At 41.2% G+C, this 21073-nt stretch overlaps 1 protein-coding gene across 2 annotated transcripts in view; it reads left to right on the plus strand.

Moving 5' to 3' along the window:
• The window catches only part of ZFHX4 (zinc finger homeobox 4), a 235237-nt gene extending 214721 nt beyond the window's left edge, over positions 1-20516 (plus strand). For both annotated transcript variants that reach the window (XM_068237516.1, XM_068237517.1), the window contains exons 6-10: positions 1039-1178; positions 1275-1475; positions 4234-4351; positions 5440-10806; positions 15809-20516. In XM_068237516.1, the coding sequence (XP_068093617.1) occupies positions 1039-1178; positions 1275-1475; positions 4234-4351; positions 5440-10806; positions 15809-17334 (7352 nt within the window). In that variant the 3' untranslated portion in view covers positions 17335-20516. The remainder of the gene's footprint in view (positions 1-1038; positions 1179-1274; positions 1476-4233; positions 4352-5439; positions 10807-15808) is intronic.
• The last annotated feature ends 557 nt before the right edge of the window (positions 20517-21073 follow it).

Below are 21073 nucleotides of genomic sequence, written 5' to 3' on the forward strand. Positions count from 1 at the left end.
AAAAGGGGGATAATGACATGTTTCCACAGGGTTACAGAATGGCTTGCTTGGGTGTATATCATTTCTTTTTTTTATATATTAGCTGATAAAAGGAAGCAGGACTAATTTTAAGAGGTCCTCTCATGAAAAATGACATTTCTTATAAATCAATAGTTCACATGTAAGGATTACTAAATCACAATTCGGAGCATGAAGTGTTTGTCTGTCGAATGTGCTTTACTCTTCAACCTCAGAAGCAGAATTGTGTGTTGTTGGTTTTTTTTGGGCCAAGCAAGTTCACCAATTAGGGATCTGACTTGGCGATTGCTCAATAAATGCAAGTGATATCTTAATCAAACAGTATAACCATTAGACCAATGGCGTAGAGACTGTGGTCCCAGGTGTCCCTGCCACGACCGGGCCCGTGCTCCTGAGGGCCCGCTTGTCTTTCCCTTCCTCTCTGATGTTGCCCTCATGGGCCTCTTGCCACATTGGCCGCGGCATAACTCTGCCCCCCCCAACCGTTCTCCACAGTGGGGGAAGATTACAGGCAGCACACACACACTAACCTCTTACAGGTTCCAGGAGCTGGAGGTCCCATCTCGCTTCTCTCCACCACCACTCTAGTGCTTAATCTGAGAAGCAGGAAGTACAGAGTGTTGGTGGTGCAGAGATCATGGATGGGACTTCCAGCAACTGGAACCTAGGAGGTTATAGTGTGTGTGCTGCCTGTAATCTTCCCCACTGCGCTCTGTAATGCTGTGGCAGGTCGGGGAGGGGGGGGGGGATGAATTGGGGCCCATCTGGCTTCTACACTGGGGGAGGGAGTGGGGGCACTTCTGGCTTCTTTATTGGGGTTGGGAGTGGGTCATATCTGGCTTCTATACTGGGGGAGGGAGTGGAGGCCCTTCTGGCTTCTTGTGAACATCACCCGTGTGTGTACATCAGCTATGGTTATAACTACCAAGCATTAAAATAATAATAATAATAATATTAAAATATACAGACGGACGCAAGTGATTACTCCATATATTTATAGTTTATTTTCCTTCCTCCTAGGTTCAAGGACTCATACGCCTGAAAAGGAGCCTGTCCTGAATACTACCACAGCAAAGCAGCAGTTAATATCAAGTAAGGAAGAGTATGGTGCGCCTAAGAGACCAAAAACTGCTGAACAAAACAGTGTTTGCCAAGAACAGGTATGAACCTGGCCTAATGAGAACAATGAAAGGGGTAATTATCAATCATTCATCACTAAGGTCTTACATTCCTGATCATTCTTTATTCTCTCACAGTGCTATCAGTGTCCCTACTGCAACTACAGCAGCAAAGACTCTAATCGCATTCAGATGCACATCCTCTCCCAGCATTCTGTGCAGCCTGTGATTTCCTGCCCTCTGTGCCAAGATGTTCTCAGTAACAAAATGCATCTGCAGCTGCACTTGACTCATCTGCACAGTGTGTCTCCGGACTGCGTGGAAAAGCTACTCATGACAGTAAGTGCAAGACACTGGCAGAATAAATAGCATTTCCTTCAATATTTTATAACTGCAACTTCAGCGTGGCTAGATACCTCTTAGAACAGTGTTTCTGTGTTGTTTATTCCTAGTTGACACAGGCTTTGAATAGGAATAAAAGTCATGATCTTACTAGCAATGTTTCTATGGCTTATCAGCAAAGTAAAACTACATTTTCCTTCATGTAATCTTATATCTGCTGTGTTTTTACCCCTAAATAACACTGTTTTACTAGTGAAAATTGCACAGTTTCTACTTCATGATTCATGGAAGCAGACATTTTCTTTACAGCCTGTGCTTTCAAATGGGCTTAGCTGCCATAGGCAGTCATGTGCCTCAGGGGAGGAATCAAATTACAACTAGTGATTAGACACAAATGAGGGGGAATTAGACAGGCTAAACTCTCTAAATACATACAGGGTGCATATCTCTATGTTTTCCTTTTGTCCAGTGCAAGAGTTCAGGTCCACTGTAAGTGTCCGCCATTACTTTTTGGATAAACCTTGCTCAGAGGCTTAATGATTCACTGGGTTGGATTTTCCCACATGATCCTTGTTGCATTCCCTAGGAGGTGTAAGTCTCTTTTGATCCTCCCCAGAGATAAATAGGCATGCTCAGCTAAGCTTCTTGTTCATATGCAGGTCCATAAAGATGGTTGTTGGAGATTGTATTCAATGAACAATAATCATCCGAGTCCCTCTTAGGGCAACTTCACTGCTTTGCTTATATGATGACTTGTTAGCCCTTGATAAATGTTTTTTAAATGTTATTGAGGTAGGGCAGGGCTGTCCATAACCATTCCGTGAGGGCCATATCCATGCCTTCGTTTAGGATGGACTGAGAAATGGAGAAATGTGTTCTACTTGATGAACCGCATCTTTCCTGATTCAGTCCCATCAATTCATTTGAGCTGTGCCAAAAATGTGTGAGGACCCCGGTCCTTAAGGACTGTATTTGGACAGCCCTGCTGTAGGGTAACCACAGTTTCCTACTTATCAACAGATACATCTATGAAATAATAGTGTGAGACTATAGCTGTAATAACTGTTATTGGGCTCAGCAGCACCAACATGGTCTTAAATATTGATGCATACAGTTACTTATAGCGTTTGACAAAAAAAGCACAGTAGTTTGAGAGTTGTGGTCCTATAATGACTTTCCTATGAGAATCCATCAATTACAATTTCTATCCAATCGTATGTAAATCACAACTGGTCCACTTTTGAAATAACCACCTTTAAGCAGGACTGTTGTTGAATTTGTGCTATTTACCCGTATCAAACGATCATATAATCTATACCTGCCACCAAGATGGCGCCGGACTCGGACGCCTCGGCCACAGGGCTCCGGCCTTTTCTGCTCTTTTAGGGGCTTTTTCTCACTCCACTCACCTCGGAGTTTCACCTCTTGCAGAGGTAGGAGACGGAGGATATGGGCACTGTTGTTCTGGCTCGGCAGCATCCACAGATCTCCATGGATCGCGGGTCAGCGAGAGGAACAGCTGTTCGGGGGCCCACGTGCAGTGCGCAGGCATGGTGAGGCAGCACGCAGCCCGGCTGATCTGATCTGCTGCCGCTGCCACCAGCACATCCATCCGTGCTGACCCCATCACAGAACCGAAGCCTGAACCAGAAATCTTGGATGGCTCCCAGCGGGAGGCCCCTGTCCCCCCTCGTTTCCAGCCACGGAGGACGATGCCGTCACTGGCCACCCTGCCGGTCGGGAGACCCTGGCTTCACACACAGCTGAACAGCTGTTCGAGCGCCCGTGCTCTCATCGCCGCATGACTGCTGCCCTGAGCCAGCCCCCTCCAGCCACCGCCATAACGAAGGGAAGGCACCCCATCGGCAAGCCACCTCCGGAGCTGCATCAGCTGAGGCCGCCACCCACGTGGCCCAGACCACCGCATCGGGCCAGACCTCCGCATCGGGTAAAACACCGCCGCCGCTATCAGGGTAGTTGGGGAGCCAGCCACCTCAAAGAACATGCAGGGACACTAACTGGGGACACTGCAATCCTAAGGGGTCTCCAAAGGAACCTCCTGCCCTCCACCACCGGGGCCCCCTCTGCTCAAAACGCCACTAAGCTGCAGCTGGGGGATAGATTTGTGCAGCCATGGGATCCCCCAGCCTCACCATCAACCAGCTGGATAGCAGGACTTTTTGAACCCTGTGTCTCTCTCTAGCCTAATAATCCTTCTTCTTCTCTCTCTCTCCTTCTTTCTCTCTCTCTCTCTTTCTTTCTCTCTCTCTCTCTTTATTCCTTCTCTCTCCCTTTCTTCCTTCTGCTCTCTCCTTCTCTATGTACTGTCGGACATTACGGGGGCATCCGAGCTGCTGTGGAGCTGGTGAGCGCCGCCAAGGAGGCAGGCAGCTCCGCTCACACAGCACTAGGACCCCTCCAGTTTTGCTGCTTTGTATATGCTTTGTATATGCCGTGTTGCTTTGTATATGCCTACTCTTGTATACTATGCTGCATGTGCATGTCTCTCAATCTACTGCATGTCTGATACTGTACCGTACCATCACCGACCCCGTATGTGCCAAAAATAATTCCGGGTACAACTCCCGTTGTACTTGGCGAAATAAATTGATTCTGATTCTGATTCTGATGTCATGAACAGTGTTTCTATGGAAGAGTACAGAACACCATGGCATCCCTCCTGACTGAATAAGTGAAATGATAAATAATCTGCAGTAGATACTTCACATGACTTACACTTACCTTTACATTTCAGATTTCTGTGCCAGATGTCGTGATGTCAAATAGTCTATTGCTGCCACCAACTGCATCTGAGAAGGCGGAGCCTGAAATACCTGCAGCTGCAACCACCGAGTCACCTGGAAAGCCAACAGGTGGGTGCAAAGGACCTGTGCTAATGTGTTGCCAAGACCTATGATAGCTAGACATGGAACTTTAAAGATGTCAGATATGATGACAACAACGAAAAGCCCTCCTACTAAAAAAGCAATGCTTAGTGTGGTTTGTACCTTCTGTTTTGAGAAGGCAAGCCACATTAAGAATTGGGCTTTTCGGTCTGTTTTAGTCCTCTGTACTTTCCTAATAGTTTTGGGTCACCCCGAGCTGCTTAGTTACTCTGTTGTACTGGTCCAAGCCCTTTCCCATAGAGCCATATTAATCCCTGCCATGCACTGAGGAGGACCAACAGTCCGAAACAGGCTGTCTGCATGTTGGGTTGATGTGCTATACACCAGCTGTTCTGGATGTAAGCCTGGCTTCAGGAGCATAAAGAGATAATTTGCATATAAAGCTATGTAGCTGACGACGCATTCTGTTCCTATGCGGGGTGGGGGTGAGGGAGGGGCGACGGGGTGGTGCCTGCCTGATGTCACCCGGCAGGTGGGGGAGTGGCGCAGGCAATGCGATCACCTGTAGTGGGGTGAGTTGATCTGGCGGGCGGATCGCTTGCGGTTTAAACTGAGGCAATCGTTATCGGCCCCCTTAGTCAGGCACGGGGCTTTAGCTGCGAAGCTCTACCAACTAAATGAAATATTTGTTTTGGTTGAACTGACCTTTTATTTGTTCTATCAGAACTCCTTTAATTAGAGAATATACCTGAGTTTCAGATAAATCATTACCATTTCCTACTTTCGAGTTACCACAGAGATTTATATTAACACAAGAATCTGCAGAATAGGAAGATGAATTATTTTTGCAGACCTCTGGTCTCCAGACATCTTCTAACGATAGCAGTAGTATCATTTTTCTATATTCTAATGGCTAGCGCAACTTGCCTCATAACAGCTTGTACAGCAGATTCTGCCTTTTAATTTTATTGTATTACATGCTTGTTCTTTGTTGCTGATCACATGAAAAAGAAATCCTACAACACTCATCCACATAAAACTTTTATGCACATACAAATGAGAACAAATGCATTAGTGCTAATTTTATTCTAATTTTTTTTTCTTCTTTCAATTAGGTGACAGTCCAGAAGAGGGGAAATACATCCAAGGTGGAGATGATGTAAAGGCTGGAATTGAAATTAAAACAGAAGAACCAAACATGGCCAAGGAATCGTTAGATAACCCTGAATGGAACAAGTCCGTCAATAAAGATGCAAAGGCCTGCGAGTCGCTGTCTGATCAATTGAACGAACAGCAGAAGAGGCAGCAGCTTTCTGTTTCTGACCGCCATGTTTATAAATACCGCTGCAACCATTGTAGTTTGGCTTTTAAGACTATGCAGAAGCTTCAGATACATTCCCAGTATCATGCTATTCGGGCTGCTACGATGTGCAGCCTTTGCCAACGCAGCTTCCGTACATTCCTGGCTTTAAAAAAACATTTGGAAACGGGCCACCCTGAGTTGAGTGACAATGAAGTGCAGCAGCTGTGTTCAACCTTACCTGTCAATGGGGAGCTCTGGGCGGACAATGAAAGTATGGCCACAGATGAGCATTCCCTAGAGCAGGAAAGTGAACGTGATTATGAGATGGACCATGAAGGAAAGGCTAGCCCAGTTGGGAGTGATAGTAGCTCCATTCCAGATGACTTGGGCTCAGAACCAAAGCGGACTTTGCCTTTTAGGAAAGGGCCAAATTTTACTATGGAAAAATTTTTGGATCCATCACGACCATATAAATGTACAGTGTGTAAAGAGTCCTTCACTCAAAAGAACATTCTCTTGGTCCATTACAATTCTGTGTCTCATTTGCATAAGCTTAAAAAGGTTTTGCAAGAAGCATCGAGTCCAGTTCCTCAAGAGACCAACAGCAGCACTGACAACAAACCATTTAAGTGCAGCATTTGCAATGTTGCGTACAGCCAAAGCTCTACATTGGAGATTCATATGAGATCCGTTCTTCACCAAACTAAGGCAAGGGCTGCAAAGCTAGAACCAAGTAATAACAATACTAGTGGGAGTCTCATAGCAGGGAATATTAGCAGTCCAAGCCAAGGGATGCTTGATTCTATAGGTTTGCCAACTTTAAACAAAGAATCCCACCTAGATGCCAAAGAAGTTAACAAAAAACAAGCTCCTGAGGTTATTTCCACCCAACCTCAACATCACCTATCACAGTCACCAGCACAGCTTCAAATGCAACTGCAGCATGAACTGCAACAACAAGCTGCATTTTTTCAACCCCAGTTTTTAAATCCAGCATTTCTTCCTCACTTTCCAATGACTCCTGAAGCCCTTGTGCAATTCCAGCAGCCACAATTTCTTTTCCCATTTTACATTCCTGGGACAGAGTTTAGCCTCAGTCCTGATTTGGGACTGCCTGCCTCCGCTGCTTTTGGAATGCCTGGCATGGCTGGATCACTCCTTGAAGATTTGAAGTTGCAAATTCAAACACAACATCAGGTTGGGCAGACTCAGCTTCAAATGCTACAGCAGCAAGCACAGCATCAAGCACAGCAGTATCAGGTTGCACAGTCACAGCATCAATCTCAAAAGCAACACCATTCCAACAGGACAATGAAACAAGAACAAATCAGTGTCAGTATGTCGAGTACTGAAACCCAGCTTCAGAAAGATATGTCATGTTACAAAGATCCTGAAGAAATCGCTGAAAAACCAGAGAAACCAAAGCAAGAAGCTGGAAATGAGAATGATATTCCCAAAGAAGGCAAAGATGCAAAGAAGCAGAAATCATCAGAACCAACAATTCCACCTCCTCGTATTGCTTCTGGTGCTAGAGGAAATGCAGCAAAAGCTCTTCTTGAAAACTTTGGATTTGAATTGATAATTCAGTATAATGAAAATAGACAGAAAGTACAAAAGAAAAACAAGCTTGGGGAAAACGAGAACCACGAGAAACTAGAGTGTGGGGCATGTAGTAAATTATTTTCAAATATTCTGATCCTAAAAAGTCATCAAGAACATGTGCATGGACAGTTTTTCCCATACGGAGAGTTAGAAAAATTTGCACGCCAGTACAGAGAAGCATATGATAAGCTTTATCCTATTGCACCACCATCTCCTGAGACTCCTCCTCCTCCCCCACCTCCCCCTCCCCCACCTCCTTCTGCACCGCCCACACCAGCTCCACCTCCACTTACTCCAGCTGTACCAGTGAAGAACCCAAGCTCAACCCCAACACCTCTGCAAGCTCCACCACCAACTCCACCTCCTCCTCCTCCTCCTCCCCCACCACCACCTCCCCCACCACCTCCTCAAGCAACAGCTCCTCCTACAGTACAGCTTCCTGTTTCCTTGGACCTTCCTCTCTTCCCTCCAATTATGATGCAGTCTGTTCAACACCCTGCATTACCTCCACAGCTTGCACTGCAGCTCTCTCCAATGGATGCATTATCAGCAGATCTTACTCAGATGTGTCAGCAACAGCTTGGCTTAGATCCAAATTTCCTGCGCCATTCACAATTTAAACGCCCACGTACAAGAATAACTGATGATCAGCTGAAAATACTACGTGCCTACTTTGACATTAATAATTCTCCAAATGAGGATCAGATACAGGAAATGGCTGACAAATCAGGTCTTTCTTTGAAGGTTATCAAACACTGGTTTCGAAATACTTTATTTAAGGAACGTCAAAGAAATAAAGATTCACCATACAATTTCAATAATCCCCCTATAACAGTCCTTGAAGATGTCAGAATTGAACCACCGCTATCTGCATTAGAGGTTCACAGGTCTGACTCTGCTTTCAGTAAAAGATCATCAAGAACCAGGTTTACAGACTATCAGCTGAGAGTTCTGCAGGACTTCTTTGATACTAACGCTTACCCAAAAGATGATGAAATAGAACAACTGTCCACAGTTCTTAACTTGGGAACACGTGTTATAGTTGTCTGGTTTCAAAATGCCCGTCAGAAAGCTAGAAAGAGTTATGAAAATCAAGCGGATGCTAAAGACAGTGAAAAAAGAGAGCTGACCAATGAACGCTATATTCGTACGAGCAACATGCAATATCAGTGTAAAAAATGCAATGTTGTGTTCCCTAGAATATTTGACTTAATTACTCACCAGAAGAAGTTGTGTTATAAAGATGAAGATGATGATCTTCAAGATGAAAGCCAAAATGAAGATTCTATGGATGCTACAGATCAAATAATGCCAAAGACATCAAGTACCATGAGTCAAGCCGAAACGTCAAAGGCCTCAACTATAACTACCGTTAGCTCTGGTTCTGGCTCAAGTACTCCTTTAATTCCATCTCCAAGACCAGAGTTTGGTAAAACATCACCAAAACCTGATGTGCATATTGATAAACCAAAGCAAATTGATGCTATTGCTAGCTCATTAGCCTCTAAATTAATACAGTCCAATGCCACAGCATCAGCTGATACACAACCATCACCATCAATGCCCGTATCACAACAAAGACAGTCTCAACAAATTACAAGACCTTCATCAGCCTCACAAACCACTCCTGTTCCATCCAGCCCTCTACCAATATCTTTGACATCGCTGACAAACAGCCTACCTCCTCAGTTGCTACAATACCAATGTGATCAATGTACAGTGGCTTTTCCAACTCTGGAACTGTGGCAAGAACACCAACATATGCATTTCCTAGCTGCTCAAAATCAATTTCTCCATTCACAGTTTTTAGAAAGGCCCATGGATATGCCATATATGATTTTTGACCCTAACAATCCTCTTATGGCAGGGCAGTTACTTGGCAGTTCCATGTCTCACATGCCACCACAAGCTGGTGGACCACATGGAGTCTCATCTGTGCCCGCCTCTCTAAAAAGAAAGATGGATGATAAAGATGATAACATCTGCAGTGAAAAGGAGGGAGGTAATAGTGGTGAGGACCAACATCGAGATAAACGACTAAGAACCACCATAACCCCAGAGCAACTAGAAATACTGTATGAAAAGTATCTTTTGGACTCTAATCCAACACGGAAAATGCTTGACCATATTGCTAGGGAGGTGGGTCTAAAAAAAAGAGTGGTTCAAGTCTGGTTTCAGAACACAAGGGCAAGAGAGAGGAAAGGTCAGTTCAGAGCTGTAGGTCCAGCCCAGTCTCATAAAAGATGTCCATTTTGCCGTGCACTGTTTAAAGCAAAATCTGCATTAGAAAGTCACATTAGATCTCGGCATTGGAATGAGGGAAAGCAAACTGGTTATAGTTTGCCACCAAGTCCTCTCATTGGCATGGATGATGGAGGTGAAAGCCCAAATAAATATATGTATTTTGATTACCCCAATCTTCCAAAGAATGACACATTAAGTGAAAATGATTTGCCTTCTACTGTTTCCACACCAGTAAGTAAAACTGCTGAGCTATCACCGAAGAACCTTTTCAGTCCATCATCTTTTAGGGCAGAAAGCAATGAAGACATGGAGAATTTACATGCACCCCCTGTAGAAAGGTTTGATCAAAACAAGAATGACTTTGATGAGACATCTTCAATTAACACTGCAATTAGTGATGCTACAACAGGGGATGAAGGAAACAATGATGCAGAAAGTATGACCGGTAGTTCTAAAGATGTAAAAACTCCCAAAGAATCCAGAAATCAACTGAATGACAGTTTGCCAAAAACAGGAATTACTCCCATATCTGACAATTGTGAAGATAGTTTCTTTTTTTCTCTGACATCACACAATAACATGGACAGAGAAAGCGACCATGACCAAAGTGTATATATGACTGATGAGTTTGAGGACAATGCTGACCGCAGTGAAACGTCAAGTATTGCAGATCCCAGCTCACCAAACTCATTTGGTAGCAGCAGCTTCTTCAAAGCCAAAAATAGTGATCGTCCAGGTCACAAACGTTTCAGAACTCAAATGAGTAATGTTCAACTTAAACTTCTCAAAGCTTGCTTTTGTGATTATAGGACGCCAACAATGCAAGAATGTGAAATATTGGGTAATGAGATTGGTCTTCCCAAGCGTGTGGTCCAAGTCTGGTTTCAAAATGCACGAGCAAAAGAAAAGAAATTCAAAATAAATATAGGAAAGCCATTCATGATTAACCAAACCGGACCAGATGGAACAAGACTGGAGTGTTCTCTTTGTGGAGTGAAATATTCAGCACGTTTATCCATTCGAGACCACATATTTTCAAAACAGCATATTACAAAGGTGAGAGAGACAGTGGGGAGTCAACTTGACCGTGAGAAGGATTACTTGGCCCCCACCACCGTCCGACAACTAATGGCACAGCAAGAGCTGGATCGGATAAAGAAGGCTTCGGATGTTTTGGGTTTAACTGTACAGCAATCAAGTATGATGGAGAACAGTACTCTACATAGTCTCAGTTTGCCAGCATCCTACCAAGGGCTACCTGGCCTTCCTCCAGTTCTCCTCCCTGGGATGAACAGCCCATCTCCATTGCCTGGATTTACACAGAGTACAAATGGTAAGTGTACGCATTTAATTTGTTTAGATATGAAACCCTTAAAGAGAACATGAACTCAAAATTGCAAAGTGTCCCGACTTCCTCAGTACAAGTTGACTACTACCATCAATTGTGAGTTTTTAAAAATACTAATCCTTCCCACCCCATTACCACTACTCTGGGATCCTTTGACTCTACAATGAAATTATAAACTCTTATGGCTTTGAGAGTTATCAAGCAACTCCTATCCCCACATAACCACACTCAAGACCAGCAATTGTTTGCTTGGACAAAGCATATTATAGAATGTCAGCATCTATTTAAGTCAATGTGTGATGATGTTGGCTTTCTACTGGAGAAGTTGGGGCACTTTCCAGTTTTAGAATGAGGCTCACCTTAAAGTGATTACTGGGGAATGCAGTCATTTAAAAGATGCTTCGGTATTAATATTTTGGAAAAAGGGAGAACCAATGTTTCTGCTTACATATCATGTATTTGTCTGCCAACTTGGGGTGTAGCTGGATTCTCACAGTTCTTTAATAAAATGGTTGAAGAAAGATAAAGATTTACATTAGAAATATGATACTGCTCCAAGGCAAGAACACAAGCTTGCATAGAACATTTGGATCATTTCTAGGATGGTTTATTTTAAGCATAACTAATCACTTTATTTGACAAGTCATAGTTCCATAAATAATATATAGTTACATAAATAATTTGCTTGTGATGACTACTCATTTATGAACATGCATTGAGCATATATGTTGCTCTAATGTGTTTTCAGCTAGGCTCGGTTCACATTAGCTTTTGCCAACGGAACCGGCCGTACGGTTCTGTGAAAAATGCAGCACCCAATTTTCCAGACCGTTTCGCTCAGCGGAAAGGAAACGGAAGGTTTGGCAGCACAATAGGAACCTATGGAAAATGGACGTTTTACAGCACACTGATTGTAGTAACAGATCGTTTTCCAGGATCCAGATGGCCGGATCTGTACGGCTGGCTCCGCAAAAAAGGGCCTTAAAACTGAGTTAGAATAAGAAGTGAGACAAGATATTTTTCCCACTTTCTTCTGTGCTGTCTCAGCCAAGACAAATGTTCTGTGCCATCTCAGCCGAGAATCTAGTGGGTATGCAGCTGCATACGTATGTACACATCGCTGGTGTGTTGGGCGCAGTGCGGGCCAAATGACGGCTCTCCCTGCTGCCGCAAAATTCCCTGGCGGCATTTAATACTATTCCCCCTTCGAGTTGTCTTAACTCGGAGGGAGATGTAATTTGGGGCCCCGCATTACCCTTACGCACCCCGAGCAGCATAGCATTGCTGCTATGGGGCGCCTAGTTTCGTCACCGAGCACCGAAACGACCTGCTTCAGTACAGCTGCCCTATGACAGCGTTTGGTGCTCAATAATGAGCACCAATAGTGGATCGCTAAACAAAAAATGACTGAGCTCATTGGGCCCAATCCAATTCATTTTTTCTCCTAAGTTTTCTCCTAGGAGATAATTAGTCACATTTAGTTTTAAATAACTTTTCAGCTCTGCAATTGTAAAAGTACTAAAAAGTACTGTCAAAATTATCCTGAGTATTTTCTTGTTTGCTGGTGGCTTAAAGGGCACTTTATTGATAAGATGTGAAAATATCATGTAGGAGAAAACTTGGAGAAAAAAAAAGATTTGGAATGGGCCCATTATCTTTTCTGTCCTTTGTCACAGTATGCCACTCTCTCATTCACCTCCTGTTGTCCCTCATACCCTCTCCAAGCAAAAAAACATGCTGCTTGACTGTAGATCTCATGCCATTAATTGTCATCCTGACAAACAATCAACAATCGTTAAGGATGACAGATCTTGGGTATGTGTATGTAGCTTCAGAGTGGCCCTGTTTCAAAGCTATCTGACATAATGGTCACTAAAGGCAGTACTGCATTGTATGTACTCTTACCATTCACCCTATAGTGCTCGTTCAGAAAAATGAGCCTACAGAGAGCTGTGGCAATTACTCTACAGTAAGGACTTATTAGAATTGGAGTGTGACTGCAAAAGAAACCATAGCCTTGGCCACAACCCACTGGCTAGGACATCACAGTTCAATGTTGGAGCAGATGTTAGCTTATAGACAAATACGTGGAAAGTGGGCATGACCTGAGAAGGCCTGCTACCTGACTCTAACATGTTGCTTCATCTCAGTAAGTCAGGTGGGGGCAGAAATTAGTGAGGCATGGGCACACCCCTATTCAGTTTACAAGGCTACGTGTCAACCTCTTTTCCATTGCACAACTGATATAGGTCTAGGAGGGCATGGCTACATGGCTGTATCAGGAACTACAGGAGGAAAAAAGAAAGACAAAACAGCTTCTTCAGCCTTGTTTTTCAAATTAAACATATAGACAGTGTAGGCAGGCAGCCTTAACCCTAGCAGACAGTTGTTCTTTTTCTCAGTATTGCTATTTGTAAAAAAAACAGAGCAAAGGAAAAAAAAACAGCTATAAGGAACAGTGATGTCCTAGCCAGTGGGTTGTGGCCAAGGCTATGGTTGCTTTTGCAGTCACACTTCAATTCCATCCAGTAAGTCCTTACTCCAGAGTAATTGCCACAGTTCTCTGTAGACTAATTTTTCTGAACGAGCACAATGGCCTCGATTCATAAAAGTGTGTTCGGTGAAGTAAATCCGTGCGGGAAAACTCCACGCTCTGTATTTCAGACTTCTGGGTGGGCATTCATAAAATGTTGCCAGTTACGATAGCAGAACGGAGATTTCCCGCTGTAGGCAGGCGGTAGGCTGTCGGGAGCCTTGCGGAAACACACAAGCTGGCTCTGGAGTCCCTCCGTGCGCTGCTCTCTCTGCTGCTGCTTGGGAGGTCTGTCCCATTCACTGCAATGTATTCCGCATGCTTCTCGCCACATCCAAGGTAGCGGTAATCCCCATCCACATACCGCTTGCTCTAATTTTTATGAATTGAAATTTTGTTATATTTGTTACGATAATCACTGCACAAGGCGGTGATTTATTGCTCTGCTCAGGAATGCCGGCTTTTCATGCGGAAACAGCCTTTATGAATACTCATTTTGCTAAGTGGCCGGTAAAGTCAGCTGCATGCGGGAATGCTTTATGAATCGAGGCCTATGGGGTGAATGGTAAGAGTACATATAATACAGTACTGCCCTTAGTGATAAAGTAAAAAGGCAGATAGGAAAACTGTAGTAATGCATGCTTGAGAAGAGACTTAAATATATATATATATATATATATATATACATACATACATATATATATATATATATATATATATATATATATATACATATATATATATATATATATATATATATACATATATATATATATATATATATATATATATACACATTTCCACCTGAAAACCTCCATAATAGGTACTCTGGTAAGTAGCGTAAGTCTGCGGTTACTTTATTTTCGTGGTTGAGCCCACACTCTTATGACTGTGGTCAGGGCTCTTCTGTCCCTTACCTCCTTGAGGGAGGTGGCATGGCTCAGACCACCACTCATCACTAGCAAGGCCCTATGGTAAGAGATATAGGCCCATATGAAATTCCTAGGAGATAATTTTCATATTTTCTTTAAAATAACTGTTCAGCGTTTTACAATTGAAAAAGTACCCAAAAGCTGGTGAAAAAGTACTATCAAAATTATTTTGAGTATTTTCTTGCTTGCTAGTGGCTTAAAAGGCATTTTATGAGGTGTAAAAATATCACCAAGGAGAAAACTCAGGAGAAACAATGACTTGCATATGGGCCATGGTCTGGACAACCAGGCTTCAGAAGAGTTTAGGATAGAATCTGGTGATCCACAAGATAATGGCAGGCTACTTAGTGCACACATGACCACAGACTCTTCAGTGACGATAGGGTTATTGAAGATTTATTTCATAGGATACCTATTTTGGATGTTTTAGGAGGAAAGTGGGACTGTGTGTTTTTAAACGAGTGGAGATTTTAAAGGCCTAATTATATTTAGCTTGGTCACACTCCAGCATGAATAAAAAGTACAAAAATACAATGATTAAAGGACAACTGTAGCCATATTTCTTTCCTTTGAAGCAATACCAGTTGCCTGGCTATCCTGCCGATCCTCTGCCTGTAATACTTTCAGCCACAGACCCTGAACAAGCATCAGGTGTTTCTGGCATTATTGTCAGATCTGACAAGATTAGCTGCATACTTGTTTCTGGTGTTATTCCGACACTACTGCAGCCAAATAGCAAGGCTGCCAGGCAATTGGTATTGTTTAGAAGGAAATAAATATGGCAGCCTCCATATTATTCTCCATTCAGTCTTCCTTTAAAAAAGGCTTACCTTAAAGGGAATCTGAAGTGAAAATAAACTTAGGGTATAATGATTTGTATGAGTAGTACAGCTAAGAAATAGAACTTTAGTAGCACAGATATGAGTCTCATATTGTTTTCAGTACAGGAAGAGTTAAGAAACTTAAGTTGCTGTCTATGCAAAAGAGCTTCTCTGAGCTCTCTGACCAAACTTGGTCGGTTACGGTGCTATTTTCTGAAGTACGTATACATCAAAGAAACAGTGAAAGACAACTTCAGATAAGATTTTACTGCAGAGAACTTCAAAGGGTCATTAGCTCTGCTCTGGTTTCATAGGTTAAAACACAGACTGCATTTTATTGGAGAATAACTGCAAATATTGGAGTCGCTTCAGTGTCATTTTAACATTACCTGCTCTTGTAGCTAGTTTAGACCTAGAAAAAAGAAAGTGTTTGATCAGATTTTGGAAAGGTAGTGATAGTTGATTTTTCCAATATACATATATGAGAATGCACTTTTTGACTACTGTCCCACTTTTTTTTTATTATGTAGTCACTTTTTATAATGTACAACGTTTTTTAGTATTTAGTATTTACTATATGCACTAAATATATTTTTTATTAAAAAAAAGTTTATTTTGAGTACCTAGATTACCAAACTTGTTTTTATGCTGACACATGGAAAGGAACACAATATCAATGCTATCTGTTTTTGTCTTTTCAGCTCTGACATCTCCCGGTGCCGGCATGCTTGGGTTCCCAACTTCAGCTACTCCATCTCCTGCCCTGTCTCTCAGCAGTGCCCCCACTAAACCTTTGCTGCAGACTCCCCCGCCATCACATCCTCCGCAACCATCCCACCCACCCTCGACATCATCGTCTTTGTCAGGACAGCAGACAGAGCAACAACACAACAAAGAACTGGACCACAGTCTTAAGCGACACAAATACAAAAAGATCAAAGAGGAGGAACCGGACGCTGCAAAAGCTGAAATGAAGCACCATAAAAAGGAGGAAAAAATCTCATCTGCTCTTTCCATGTTGAGTAAAGCTGAAATGCCTGTGGACCATGCTCAGCTGCAAGCACTTCAAAATGCTGTCTCGGGCGACCCAGCTTCATTTCTTGGTGGTCAGTTCTTGCCATATTTTATTCCAGGCTTTGCTTCATACTTCACACCCCAGCTTCATGGAACAATGCAAGGTGGTTACCTCCCTCCAATATGTGGCATGGAGAGCCTCTTCCCATATGGCCCAGCAGTGCCTCAAGCTATTGCTGGATTGTCTCCTGGTGCACTGTTACAACAATACCAACAGTATCAACAGAGCTTACAGGATTCACTACAAAAACAACAAAAACAGCAGCAACAGCAACAACAACAGCAGCAGCAGCAGCAGTCACAGCCACCACAGCACCAAGAACAAAAAAAGCCCAAAGTAAACTCATCTAACGTAGCAAATGAACAGCAGCAAAAGTCAAGTGAAGAGGTGGAAAAGAAAGAAGAAAAGAGTCCTGCCACAGAAAGCACAAAAGAAGAGTCCCAAATACACCCAAAAAGTGCAGACTTATCAGACAGTTGCATTGTTCCATTTGTCAAGCATGAGTTTATATGCAGAAAGTGCCAGATGATGTTTACTGATGAAGAGGCAGCAGTAAACCATCAAAAGTCCTTCTGTTACTTTGGTCAGGCTTTATTTGACCCAAAAGAAACAGTGCTTCAAGTTCCGGTCAACAAACATCAGTGTCTTGCCTGTGATATAGTTATTAGTGGAAATGAAGCACTTAGCCAACACCTCCAGTCAAGCTTGCACAAAGAGAAAACAATCAAACAAGCAATGAGAAATGCCAAAGAGCATGTTAGATTATTACCTCACTCAGTCTGCTCCCCTAGTCCTAACACCACATCTACCTCGCAGTCTGCAGCTTCTTCTAATAACACCTATCCTCATCTTTCTCGCTTCTCCATGAAGTCCTGGCCTAATATTCTTTTTCAAGCGTCTGCCAGGAAAGCTGCTTCTTCCCCTTCTTCTTCTCCTCCTTCCCTCTCCTTGCCTTCAACGGTTACCTCAAGTTTGTGCAGCACCTCAGGGGTTCAAACCTCACTACCCACAGAAAGTTGTTCAGATGAGTCTGACAGTGAGCTGAGCCACAAGCTGGAAGACTTAGATAACCCACTGGAAGTCAAAGCGAAATCCGCTTCTGGCCTAGATGGTAATTTCAATAGCATCAGAGTGGATATGTTCAGTGTGTAGGAGTGAAAACAGGATCCCTTGCTTAAAATGACTTCTTAATTGCAGTTCCAAAGCTTCTCTAACCCAAAAAAAATTACAGTACCAAATGATTGACTCAGGATTGTTTTCCCATATTGATATGCTGGCAATATAGGACGTTATGGTATGGACAGAACTGTTTCAGATGGTTGAATGCTCTTGTAATATATGCTTAAAGTATGGAAATAAAGGAAAAAATCCTCCAAGTTCTTTTAGAACTTGTTTTAAGCCAAAAACTCTCCGAAAGCAAATTGCACCTCAGCTGGATTGAATTCCAAAATGCTAGCATGTACTGTATGGGGGGATGATCCAGAATTTTCAAAGAGAAATTCTCTTAGTTTAGGTAGGTGTGATTCAGTAGCTTTAAATTCTCAGGTCAGTACATAATAACATTTCTCATTTGTTTAAACAAAAGCAGCAAGAAGCCTGGTAAAACTGTGACTTTTCCCCCTCCAAAAAAAAAATGTCAATCTTTATTAGAATACATTTACACATTTTTTAGGTGTGCTTAGTGTACCAACTTTGAAACCCTTGCTAAATAGCAGTCCCCTATGAGCTCACCCTGCAAGATAGTACAGTTTTACCATAGATGGGATTCCGGGACGTGGAAAGATATATATGCCCTCTGTATTGCAGTCTGTATTTACCACAAGCTATATTTATAACCATATCACCCCCCTTTTACTTGTTGGAGATACTAATATTCTGTGCCAATTCTACCTTCTTACTTTTACCTCTGATCTCATCCCTTTAGTTCTGAAAGAGGTAATAATTCTAGTTTTGATAGAGACTCTGAGGTTTATGTGACATATTTCATTTGTGAATCCAATGCTTTAACGTCAAGGTACTTGCTCGTGTCTGGACTAGTGCACTTATAATTTTGTAGACCATGTGAAATTAATTAAAATTATTATTTTTTTTTTTAATTTTCTTTTCTTTTTTTTTGTTATGTATGTTTATTTTTATGTTTTTGTTGATATTGTGTGTAGTGCAGCAACAGTTTGGTCTGCATTTGTTAGAAGTTTGCCTCCTAACAACCCAAAGACCTATTTAACAATTGGTGCATAAATAAAGTAGTACTATATACTTGAAAACTGCTTAAGTACAAGCTGAACACAAAGAAAATGAAAAAAATAACAAAAAAAGAAAATTATGAAAAGTTCTATTTGCTTCTATTGAAAGCAAAGAAGCTGCTTAAAAATAATAATTACAAAAGGGGACTAAAATTGTTGTGTATAAAGTGGTTAGCCCGGTGAACATAGGATTGAACTTAGAAAAAGCCTATACAGTACTATTTCGATGATTAGGCTTTGTTGTACTTCCGTTAACCTTGTGAGTGCTGCAGGTACCTGTTGTATGTTGCAATGCAATATATGGCACACCTTCCCAGCTTCACATTGGTTAATAATATGGGCACTTGTGTTTGATGTTCTGTTACATTTTTTTTTTATTTTTTTTCTGTTGTTATTTTCTGTTTGTCATATATGCATTACAAAGTATTATCCTTATCAAGATTTGCTGCTACTGTGTTAACCTTTTTTGTTTTGCTTGCCATAGTTTTCAACTTCTGCCACACAGTGAATTGATTTATAAATTGCTATGCTTTGCTGTTCATATTTTCTGTTGCTGTGGAACTTAAAGAATGTGAAAGCTGTCAAGGGTGCTTTACGAATCACTTTTGTGTTTGGTATAGTAAAACAATATGATTCATTCCAAAGTAACAGAAGGTTTAAAAAAAACAAAAACAAGTGAAAAGCTTGTAAACAAAGAAAGATTTGCTGTTGTACATATTTGTAGTTGGCTGTGCATGGTACAAAAAAATTTATTAATATGAAGAAATGCAAAAATGTATTGCTTTTGGTATTTCTGATCTGAGATGAACAAGAAGCATGTAATGCAACTGTCTGACAGTTAAACTAAAAAAAAAAATCATGCTTTAAACTGTTTTAATGATCAAATCAAAAAACATTTCATTTTACATTTTATTATTGTACAGTTTTTTGGTTTTGTTAAATAATGATCACAACAATATTCTGTACATTTTTATGTGAAATTTTTAATGTTCTTAATTTGGGGGAAAAATATTTTTTTTTTTTTTTTTTAGTATTTTAACATTTTTATTTTGATCCTAAAGACACTTTTTTTTATTGTGTTTCGTAACGAGACATCATAGCCTCCCAAGGTGCAATCCTGCCGCTATAGTGAGCTAATGTCCTGAATCCAAAGGCTTCAGAAAATTGCTTTTTGCCTTTTTCATGAATGTTAAGCAGCAACATTGTGAGATCGATCTGTACTGGCAGTTAACACCATGTGCAACAGTGTGTTAGCATGGAACAGAGCGCTTTTCACAAAACAAAGGACTGTTTTACAAATGATGATTCGACAGTTGAGTCGACATAAACTTTTACAACTGCACAGCAGCCAAAAAAACTTTAACTGGATGGACGTTGTTAGGGTGAAGTACAGAAGAAAAAATAAATAAAATAAAATAGAAAAGGACAGCCGCCAAAGGTTGGGAATGAGTATTGTTTTTTTCCTGGATATCAAAGGGATTATTACAGCGCAATCATTGTCTACACAACATGTACTCTCAACGCCTGGGTTACATAGGAAATGCACCCTGAGGTTTTAATAAAAAAAAAAGCCCGTAAGGCTATAACTTTAAATAAACTAAACCAAAAATGTTATTGATGTTTTATATATAGAGGGTAGTCTCATTAGTTTTTGTTACTGTAATGTTTGAAGTCTCAAATGTACCGTATTACGGTAAATAACATGGTTTTGAAAACTTTTTTTTTTTTTATTTTGTCACAGACCTGTTGTCATAGTTGAAATGATGTTTATTGTAGATGGTATTTGAACTTCTTCTCCTGGAAATAGTTCATCAAGTATGTTTGTTGCTCATTGTGATACATTAAAACTGTATCTGCATATTTACAAAGTGTTTCCCTTCTTTGGTTCTTTTTCCTATGACTGCAGCTGGTGGAGTTTTTTTGCATTATAAAAACCTTCACTTTTATGAAGTACATGAGAAGAAAAAGGGAGTATTGCCAACAAAGGAAAAAAATAAACAACTCGTGTAGTTCAAAAATATTAAAAGATGAAAGAAGATATTTCATTATTGACGCGAGCCCTCATTTTACAACATAAAGGCTCTCACAACATCAGCAATATAAAAATATCTACTATGTTTTGAAAATGAAATACATAAGTGTATTTTCAAACTTTTTTAAATAAAATCTAGAAAACTAGATATCACATTTTAGATTACTTTGCCATTGTGAAGAAAAAAAAGCTTTAAAATGTTTTGCTTACAAACATGTCAATAAATATTTAAATATTTAATAAATATATTTGCCTTTACATATTTTATGTCTGGCTAGCCACAACCGTTTGCTCAGATAAAATAGATTTTTTTTCAACAGTGTGGAACATAGTTAGGTATATGTGAACAATTATAATTATAATCTGTCTTTAAAGTTTTAGTTGTACTTATGCTATCATGACCAACACACCCTGTGAGTGGAGGAGGCCCATGCAGGGCACTGCGAAACTAGTCCGTTTTTTGTTTTTGCCTTTTATAGGCCTCTAAATTTGGTTAAAGATTGGGCTCTGATTGATAGTATATTATACCTAAACTATTAATTTTAGCTATGCTTTACATTTAGTATACTGGCATGTATTACCTAAAATATGACTGCCTGCCATGATATCTAGGGAT

This window comes from Hyperolius riggenbachi, chromosome 5, assembly GCF_040937935.1.
Source record: "Hyperolius riggenbachi isolate aHypRig1 chromosome 5, aHypRig1.pri, whole genome shotgun sequence".
In the NCBI taxonomy this organism is placed as follows: Eukaryota; Metazoa; Chordata; class Amphibia; order Anura; family Hyperoliidae; genus Hyperolius; species Hyperolius riggenbachi.